At 40.8% G+C, this 10,453-nt stretch overlaps 1 protein-coding gene across 1 annotated transcript; it reads right to left on the bottom strand.

Annotated features, from left to right (window-relative positions):
- Window positions 1–7,977: 7,977 nt before the first annotated feature.
- Window positions 7,978–9,474, bottom strand: LOC110607253. Its single transcript, XM_021746369.1, has 3 exons — window positions 9,215–9,474; window positions 8,605–9,025; window positions 7,978–8,376 (listed from the first exon to the last, which is right to left on the bottom strand). Exons 1-3 carry the CDS (start codon window positions 9,472–9,474, stop codon window positions 7,978–7,980), a joined length of 1,080 nt encoding a protein of 359 aa, XP_021602061.1.
- Window positions 9,475–10,453: the final 979 nt, after the last annotated feature.

Here is a 10,453-nt window from a genome sequence, read left to right as displayed (position 1 = left end):
GGTCAAAAGACTATGAACAAGGCTAGTAGCCACTTGGATAGGTGACCAACTGAAAAATATAAACCATGACATCAAAAATAGGTTGGTGACCTTTCCAAGAAAAATCTAAAGTGCAAAAGCCTGAATAAAGTACTTCAAGGTAAGGGCAAGTCAATCCAAAAGCTAGAAAAAGTCTTAACAAATTAATGTGCATGTCTCTCTTGAGGAAAACAAATCCTAGCCATGGTAAGCAAAGGGAAACAAGGAAAGAAGGCAAGTAATCTTCATGCATATATTCTTCACTGCAATGCTTCAAAATAAGTGTTTAGAGTATGAGCTTAAGTGGTAATAAGGATCTAGAGGAAGAAAACTTATTTGACTATGTTTGTTTGCTTGAGGACAAGCAAAAGCTTAAGTGTGGGGGTATTTGATAGAGTATATTTTAGTCCATATTTTCATGATCTTATTGATGTTTATTTGCACCTATTCTACCTAATTTTGTGGTTTTAATCATGTCTTGCAAATATTAGGTGTGAAGAAACAAATTGGAGAAAATGCTCTTAAAAATGCCAAAGGAAGCCAAAAATCAGCAACCTTCGGAAGCACTTTCGGAAGCCAAAAACCAGTCACCTTCGGCGGCACTTTCGGCGGCCGAAAGAGGACTCCAGAGACGAAACTCTACCACCTTCGGCGGCACCTTCGGCCACCGAACCTTGCATCCAGAGCCGAAAGTCCTGCCTCCGAAACTTAACTTAGGCGGCCGAAAGTGCCCCCGAACAGCCTCCTTCCTATTCAATGAGCCAAATTTTGGAGATCACATGTTTCTTACATAGTGCCATGCTTATTCAAAATTCAAATCAAGGCTCCACCTTCCTCATTAGTGCATAAATCTTCTTGGTCACACCATGGAAAGTAATTAAAAGACCAAAATGCCCATCCCTTGCCCCCACATGCATACATAAAACCAAGGGCACTTTGGGCAATCTCTACAAAGATGCATGGACAGCCACCAAACCCTAAGGAACCTCTCAAGATCTATTTAGAGGCTTCAAGAAGACCAAGAACTCATCATCTCCCATCAAGGATTGATCAAGAATTCGGCAAGGCTTCTCCTAGGCCTCCTCCACTTTAGTTCTTCATCTTCTTTCTTCTTTTCTTTTATTTTTTGTTTTGGTTCAGCCATGAGTGGCTGAAACCTTTCTCTCTAGTTGAAGTTTGATTGAAACTAAGGTTGTTTAAAAGGTTGTGAGATCTGAACATAAAGTATTGTCTTTGATTTTATTCAATATTTATGCAATTGTGCTTTGATTCTAAGATTACTTTGTTGTTTAGATCAAATTGGCCACTTGATTCTTGATTGCAAAGTTAATTGATTATTGGATTAGGATATTTGTTAGTCTGTAATTGCTGGAAATATTCTGTCCATTGAACACTTGGTGTAAAAACCCAAGAAATTGTATGATCTAGCAACATCTCATGCGTTTGAGTAGCTAGGGTTTGGATCTTTCTTGTTCTTTATGCAATTGGCAATTGTTTTGATGCCTTTGGCCCAAGGACATTCCTTGGCAATTTGTTGATTAGTAATTGGTTAGAGGACGTTCCCTAATCAGTTTGTTCATAAGGAAAGACATGGTGGTGAGAAGCGTCTTCCACCCCCATAACCAACCTATTGAATCAATCAAGATAACCATGTTTCAATGATCAACCCAAACAACCAAAGTGGATCCATATCTTCAACTAGACTTTTCTCATATTGATTTCTTGTTTTATTTTAATTACTTACTGTTTTAATTGCTCACAATAGTTGTTACTTAAATCAAATCTCAAAACCCCCCTTTTACTTTTATTGCACTTGTTTCTATTTCTCTTTGATTACTTGCTTTCAATTGTGTTTTCAATTAATTCTCTTGGTCTTGATTAAGACAAATAAATAAGTAACCAATTCTCTGTGGATTCGATCCTTCACCACTATCTGCAGTTGTAAATCATAGGTAACCAAGAAGGTTATTTTTGACCGGCTTCGACAACTGCACCGTCAAGCATTTCATTCTTGGGGCATGTGGTATCAGCAGAAGGGATTAAGGTAGACCCCAAGAAGATAGAGGCTATAGCTAACTGGCCCAGACCCACCTCAGTGACAGAGATTAAAAGTTTTTTGGGTTTGGCAGGTTACTAGAGGAGGTTCGTTCAGGACTTCTCAAAGATTGCTGCTCCTATGACCAAATTGACACAGAAAAACCAGAGGTCCGTGTGGTCGGACCAATGTGAAGAGAGCTTTGAAGAGCTAAAGAGAAGATTAACATCAGCACCGGTGTTAGCTCTGCCCGTCAGTAATGAGGACTTCACAGTGTTCTGTGATGCGTCCCGAGTGGGATTGGGTTGTGTTTTGATGCAGAATGATAGGGTGATTGCTTATGCTTCTAGACAGCTGAGGAAGCACGAGTTGAATTACCCCACACATGACCTAGAGATGGCGGCAGTTATCTTTGCACTCAAGATGTGGAGGCATTACCTTTATAGGGTTAAATGCGAGATTTTCACAGATCACAAGAGTTTACAGTACATCCTGAGTCAGAAAGAGCTGAATTTGAGGTAGAGAAGATGGGTAGAAATGCTCAGTGACTATGATTGCAGAATTCAGTACCATCCGGGTAAGGCGAATGTTGTAGCAGACGCTCTAATCCGGAAATCACTTGGCAGTTTGTCCCATATAACAGCAGAGAGAAGACCAGTGGTGATGGAATTTTATAAGCTCATCGACGAAGGGCTACAGCTAGAGTTATCTGGTACGGGTGCGTTGCTAGCACAGATGAGAGTGACACCAGTGTTTCTGGAGCAGGTGGCTCAAAAATAGCATGAGGACCCTGAGTTAGTTAAAATTGCCAGGACTGTTCAGTCAGGCAATAGTGCAGAGTTCAAATTTGACAGCAAAGGGATCCTCCGCTATGGGAATCGACTATGTGTACCAGATGACATCAGTCTGAAAGGAGACATTATGAGGGAAGCTCATAATGCAAGATACAGTGTTCACCCTGGAGCCACCAAGATGTATCAGGATCTGAAAAGGGTGTATTGGTGGCCAGCGTTGAAGAAAGAAATGGCACAGTTTGTGTCCGCCTGTGAGGTTTGTCAGAGGGTGAAACTGGAACATCAGAAGCCGGCTGGAATACTTAACCCACTGCCGATTCCAGAATGGAAATGGGAGAATTTTGCTATGGATTTTGTGGTGGGCTTACCGGCAGCGTCCAATAGGTTAGACTCCATACGGGTGATCGTGGACAGATTGACTAAATCTGCTCACTTCATCCCTGTTAGGAGTAATTACTCTGTGGATAAGTTAGCACAGGTTTATGTGGAAGAGATAGTAAGATTGCATGGGGTTCCAGTGTCTATAATATCAAATAGAGGACCTCAGTTCACCTCCAGGTTTTGGCGGAGTCTGCAGAGTGCTATGGGCACAAGGTTGGATTTCAGCACTGTTTTCCATCCACAGACTGACAGACAATTAGAGAGGACCATCCAGACCATAGAGGATATGCTCAGAATGTGTGTGTTAGACTTTGGCGGTTCTTGGAGGCAGCATCTACCTTTGGTGGAGTTTGCCTACAATAACAGCCATCATGCTAGCATAGGGATGGCCCCTTATGAAGCTTTGTATGGGAGGAAGTGCAGATCACCTGTTTGCTGGGAAGAAGTGGGAGAGAAGGCTCTTGCAGGGCCAGAGTTAGTAGAGATCACCAGCAGAGTGGTGCCCATTATCAGAGAGAGAATCAGAACTGCTCAGAGCAGACAGAAAAGCTATGCAGATGTCCGCAGGAAGTAGATAGAGTTTCAGGAGGGTGATATGGTTTTGCTGAAGGTGTCTCCAATGAAAGGAGTGGTTCGGTTTGAGAAGAAAGGTAAGCTAGCGCCACAATACATTGGCCCCTTTGAGATCTTGCAGAAGATTGGGAATGTGTCGTATAAGCTGGATTTACCTACTTCTATGGAGAGAATTCACCCGGTGTTCCATGTTTCTATGCTACGGAAGTTCGTGTCAGATCCGAGTAAGGTTCTTAGTGAGCCTGAAGTGGAGATCCGTGGAGATCTCACCTATGTAGAGCAGCCAGTGCGGATCCTCGACATGCAGATCAGAAAGCTAAGGAACAAGGAAATTCCGATAGTGAAAGTCCTTTGGAACCACCACAATCTAGAAGAGTGCACCTGGGAGACACGGGAGTCTATGCTTCAGCAATATCCATATCTGTTTTGAGGTTAGTTTTTGTCCTCCCTTTTATGTGTTTAGTTGTTTGAGGAACATTCGGGGACGACTGTTCTTAAGGGAGGAAGAATGTAATACCCAGCTAGAGTCTGGCATCGGCATTCTACTTTCCGGTGGAATCCTGGATGTCGGAACCCTCTAGAAGGGAATTGATATGTTTTTATAAGTTATTTGAGTATGTTTTAATGTTTTAAGTATAAAGAAAATGAGTTTGTGAAAGAAAAGAACCAAGGAAGAAATGCCAGGTTCGGCTGCCAAAGGTGAAGTTCGGCCGCTGAACATGCATGAGTTTGGAATCACGTTAGGCTGCCGAAGGTGGTCTGGCCAGCCACCTATAAAAGGCCCTAGGTCGGTGAATGGATAAGGTTTCTTCCATTTTCATAGACAGAGGTGAGACCATGATCTTCCTTGAGTGATCTTCATGTTTTCTTTCATTTTTTCAAAGTTTTGATGAGTTTTCATGATTGTTTGAAGGTTTTGAGCTAAAAACCAAAGTTTTGAAGTTTGGAGACTTTGAGGGTGAGTTGCTCCAAATCTCCACGTTGGGATCGTTTATCCTCTCGTTTTCAAGAGGTAAGTGAAGATTCTGAACTTCTTTCCATGATTTATGAAGGTTTTATGGAGTTTTATGGGTAGAAAGGCATGTTTAGGGTAAGTTGAGTTTTTGGTTGATTTGTGGCCAAAGCATGTTATGTGTTGAGATGTGTTGTTTGTTGGGGTTTTAAGTTAGTTTTGGACTTGTTGGGGTTTTAAGTTAGTTTTGGACCCCTTTGTGCCTATCCTTGCAGATATGCAGGTTGTGGATTTGTGGTTTGCATGTTGAGGGAGTTTGGGAGGTTGGTTTGCATGAAGCAGAACAAGTTTATGCCTTACTAGAGAATCCAGTTTCGGCCGCCGAAGGAGTGTTCGGCCGCCGAACATGCTAAGGAGGTGGTTTCGGCTGCTGAAGCTCGCCTCCGAAAGTTTGGAGGGGAGTTTCGGCCACTGAAGGTGCCGCCGAAAATGCCTGAGTTTCGTCTCTGGAGGGACTTTCGGCCGCCGAACCTGCCGCCGAAAGTGCCCTGTCCAGCCTTCTTTTGCATGTTTTTCTTGATTGTTTTAGGAGGTTTAAGGGGGGTTTTGGGGAGTTTTATAGAGTTGTCTTTGAGTGAGTTTGGTCCCTCATTTGAGTCCATCTGTGTAGGAACGGACCAGAGGAACCGAAGAGAGCAGCAGTGAGCACTGCTTCAGAGTATTCAGAGTCAGTTTAGAGTCAGCCAGAGGTGAGTGGAACTAAACTTAATGTTTTACATTGAGAAATTAAATACTTTTAGCATGTACCATGCATCATGATATGTAATAGGTTGAGTACATTAGAATGCACTAATGTGACGCATTATTCTTTGCTTGTACGGATCGGACATAGAGTGGATTCATTAGCCCTCCGAGTAAAGTCCTGAGGAGCCCCATTGAGGGCCGGGCACAGAGCACCATAGGGTGCGAAATAAAGTCCTGAGGAGCTCTTTCGCGGGCCAGGCACAGAACAGAGGGATTTTTGAATCAGTCTGTCTGAGATGGGTGATTTACTTGTGATGTGATGCATTCCATGTGAGCATGTTTATTAACAAGTTTTTATTGTTCTGCTCACTGGGCTAGTATAGCTCATCCCTCTCCTTTAACCCCAGTCTTGCAGGATCAGAGTTTGGAGGGGAGTCAGCAGGGTACAGGAAGAGTAAAGAGATGTGTAATAGTTTAGTGTGGACATGTCATATTGTGAAGAGATGTATTAGTATGGTGCTTGACCCAGTCGTGTTGTAAATCCCTTTTTTATACATGGTTTGTTTATGTAAATATTTTATTGAAATGTGTTATTGAGGAGTTTGAAAACCAGGCTTAACATAGTATGAGTTTTAACCCGTCTAGAGCAAGCTCTAGTAAGGGGTTCTATAGTACAGAGATAGTGCATGCACAGATTGAGCCTTGGTACAGAGAAAAGTTTTATGTTCTTATAGAAAATGTTTGATCATGTATGGGATTGTACAGGTGCATAGAGAGTATAGCAGGCTTGCTACGGGTCCCGGCGACCTTAAGTCGATCTGGATTCTAGCACCGGTAGCGGTCCGGTTTCCGGATCGTTATATTTTATGTGGTCAGAAAAGTATCCTCTGGACCAAGTCTTTGGATCATACATCAAAAGCCATTAATATGCATTTTGATCCATCTTTTTAAGCTTTCCTATATCCCACTCCTATGTCTTCTTAGTAGTAGCACATGCAACAGACCACAACTCCTTCTTGTATTCTAATCCTCTAAAGAGAACTTTATAATTCTCATACAGATACTTAACATAAAAATGATGCTATTGATCGGTCATGTCATATAGGCCCGAGTCGGACATCCATCGATTTGAATTATCCGGAAGATGCCTTATATATTTATATTATATCAAATTATACTTATATGTTATATCAAATTATATATTATATCAAAAAAATGGACAATCAAACCCATTTCTCGATTCAATAGAAGCCCAAAGAGGTGAATAGAATAGGGTTCCAAATAAGGAGATATATATATGTAAAAAACGGGTCTGATTACGCCTATTCCTAATCCTAAATGGAATGTAACGACGGAGAGATCCATATGTAAATATAGTATCTATTTAGATACGCTCGAATAACCCTTTCTTTCTCATAATGAGAAGCCTATTCCGGTCTGGTCCGGTATGGAATGAACTTATAATCATGGAATCGACTCGATTATCAGATTATAGATTATAAGTTCATAACCCTAACCCATTCCCATTTTGAGCGGAACAGATCTACTAATTCTTTGATTCCAGTTAGTAAGAGGGATCTTGAACTAAGAAATAGATTCTAGAAGCTAAAAAAGTGTATCTTGAGCAATTTCAACAATCGGGTTCATTGATATTCCTGGTATACAAGTACTTAAATATTATTTAATGGATGAAAACGGGATAATTGTTAATCCCGATCCATGCAGTAACAGCGTTTTGAATCCATTCAATTTGAATTGGTATTTTCTCCATCATAATTATTGTGAATCTTTATTCACAATAATTAGACTGGGACAGTTTATTTATGAAAATTTATATATGGACAAAAACGGACCACATCTAAAATCGGGTCAAGTTATAATTGTTCACATTGACTCTATAGTAATAAGATCCGCTAAGCCTTATTTGGCCACTCCAGGAGCAACCGTTCATGGCCATTATGGAGAAATCCTTTACGAAGGAAATACATTAGTTACATTTATATATGAAAAATCGAGATCTGGCGATATAACGCAGGGTCTTCCAAAAGTGGAACAAGTGTTAAAAGTGCGTTCAATTGATTCAATATCAATAAACCTAGAAAAGAGAGTGGAGGGTTGGAACGAGTGTATAACTAGAATTCTGGGAATTCCTTGGGGATTCTTGATTTGTACTGAGCTAACTATAGTGCAAAGTCGTATCTCTTTAGTTAATAAGATCCAAAAGGTTTATCGATCCCAAGGGGTGCAGATCCATAATAGGCATATAGAAATTATTGTATGTCAAATAACATCAAAAGTATTGATTTCAGAAGATGGAATGTCTAATGTTTTTTCACCCGGAGAACTAATTGGATTGTTGTGAGCGGAACGAACGGGACGCGCTTTGGAAGAAGCCATCTGTTACGGGGCCATATTATTGGGAATAACGCGAGCATCTCTGAATACTCAAAGTTTCATATCCAAGGCTAGTTTTCAAGAAACTACTCGCTTTTAGCAAAAGCTGCTCTCGATGAGTTTCTGCTCCAAATCACGCCATCAGCATCCTCAACACTATTAGATAGAGTTAACAGTTGCAAGAAGCTCAAAATATTTTGGGGAAGAACTTCCCTCAAGACATCCCAATTCCATCCTACACCCTCAATCCAGTAGTTGCGAATCTTGTCTAATAGACTCAAATGGGAAGCAGGCACCAAAGTGAACTCAATCAAAGGTCCTATAGATAGCCATGAATCTGTCCAAAAGAGTATCTCATTCCCAGAAACCACATTGTGACTGATTCCTTTACGAAGAAGCTCCAAACCAAAACACACCGCCCTCCAATTCATAGATGCTCCATTTTTCATCTTCATATCCCATGAAGCTCTACCAACAGCATATTTCTTAAACAAACATTTAGCTCAAAGCTCATTACAACTATGCAAAGCTCGCCATGCCAGCTTGCCCATAAGCGCCTGGTTCATGTGTCTCATACAACGTATACCTAGTCCACCCATATGTTTAGGCTTAGTCACCGTCGCCCAATTGACCAGGTGCCACTTCTTATCACTAGAATTTCCATGCCATCAAAAGTCTCTACATATTTTTTCCATTTCTTTGCAAATTGAAACAGGAAGCACTGTGGTCTGCATTAAGAACATCGGAATTGCATTAAGAACCGAGCTAATCATAATGACCCTCCCTGCTTTAGAAAGCATAAAGGCCTTCCAGCCAGACAATCTATGTTTCATCTTGTCAATAACCTCCCGAAATGAAGTTGGACCCATTCTCCTATGAAACGAAGGCATCCCCAGATGGCTGCCAAGACTATCAGTTCTAGCCATCCCTGCCATATTCACTAAACTTTCAGCCAAATATGAAGTAATCTTTGGAGAGAAAAATATGCAGAACTTGCTGAAATTTATTCGCTGCCCAGACACAAGCGAAAAATCATTCAAAATCTTCAAGATACAACCCATCTGCTCAACCGTGGCTTCAGTGAAGAGGACCATATGATCAGCAAACATCAAATGAGATACGGTTGGTCCTCCTCTACATATAGGTATAGGCTTCTATAACCCCTCATTGACCGATGCAGCAATCATATTACTCAACTGGTTAATACATAAAACAAAAAGATAAGGGGACATAACATCACCCTGCCGAACCCCTCGGGAAGGCCTGAAACCTTCTAATTTTTTATCATCCCATAGTAATTTCAACGTAGCCGAGCTGACACACTTCATAATATTATTGATCCAAGCATCTGAAAACCCAGTATTGGATAAAACTAATTCAAGAAAGTCCCAATTAAGTCTATCGTAGGCTTTTTCCAAGTCGATCTTCAAAGCCATATAACCCTTAACCCCTTTAGCCTTGTTCATCGAGTGGAACACCTCTTGATATATAACAATATTATCCATAATTTGCCTTCCTGGCACAAAACTGCTTTGTTCCGAGCCAATCAAGAATGACATAACATACTTTAATCGATTAACCATAGTCTTTGTAATAATTTTATATAAAACGTTACAAAGACTAATTGGTCTAAACTGAGCAATATGGGTCGGATTCTCAACCTTCGGAATCAAAGTGATTAAAGTGGAATTTAGCCCATCAGGCAAGGGATTACCATGCAAAAACACCCAAAATAAGATCACACACAGCATTACCTAAAACACTCCAAGCACATTGGAAAAAGCCTGCTGTGAAACCATCCTCACCAGCAGTTTTAAAAAGTGCCATCTGAAATAAAGCTCGAGCCACTTCCTTTTTCTGATACGATTTATCAAGGTCAGAACACAAAGCTCCTCAGGGATTCAACGACAAGCAATGCCTTTAAGATTAGACAACACATAAGTCGAATCATTAGTGAACAAGCCTTTATAAAACTGAACAACCAGATTTTCTAACGAAGCCTCATCAATCACCCACTGCCCATTAGAGTCTTGAAGTGACAAAATTAATTTTAACTTTAGCAGCCAGATGGTAGAATTTAGTATTTTGCTCACTAGAGACAATCCATTCTTCCTTTGATCATTGGAACCAGTAGAGCTCTTCCTGTTTTAAAACCTCCTCCATCTTCTGACGTAAAAGAAAGTCCAGCTTGAATAAATTAGAAGAGTACCCGTTCAAAGCAAGAGCACGCTATACCCCTTCAATTCTCCTTAAAAGCTGATGTTTCTTAGCAAAAATATTTCCAAATTCCTCTCTATTCCATTTCATTAATCCTTGCTGTAGACCCTCAATATTGCTCCACAGCTCATTAGAATGATTCTAAATAGTACGATCAGAATCAACAAAATCAGGATGAGCAAACCAAGCCGCTTGACAACGGAAGAAATTACCATTTGGCAAAGGTTGCTCTCCCAATGATAAAATAATAGGGCAATGATCCGAATGGAATTTAGGAGGATGAACAATCCTAGCCTCAGCAAACCTCCATCGCCAAGCCGTTGTGCATACTTCCCTATCCAATCT

The sequence above is a fragment of the Manihot esculenta genome, chromosome 1 (genome assembly GCF_001659605.2).
Source record: "Manihot esculenta cultivar AM560-2 chromosome 1, M.esculenta_v8, whole genome shotgun sequence".
Taxonomy (NCBI): Eukaryota; Viridiplantae; Streptophyta; class Magnoliopsida; order Malpighiales; family Euphorbiaceae; genus Manihot; species Manihot esculenta.
This window is presented reverse-complemented; position numbering and strand designations above follow the sequence as displayed.

Coding starts and splice junctions, on each gene's coding strand:
- LOC110607253 (XM_021746369.1), bottom strand. CDS start 9,474: ATGGTTAATCGATTAAAGTATGTTATGTCATTCTTGATTGGCTCGGAA. Junction 9,026..9,214: donor TGGATCAATAATATTATGAA/GTGTGTCAGCTC, acceptor ACCTATATGTAG/AGGAGGACCAACCGTATCTC. Junction 8,377..8,604: donor TGCAGACCACAGTGCTTCCT/GTTTCAATTTGC, acceptor TGTTTGTTTAAG/AAATATGCTGTTGGTAGAGC.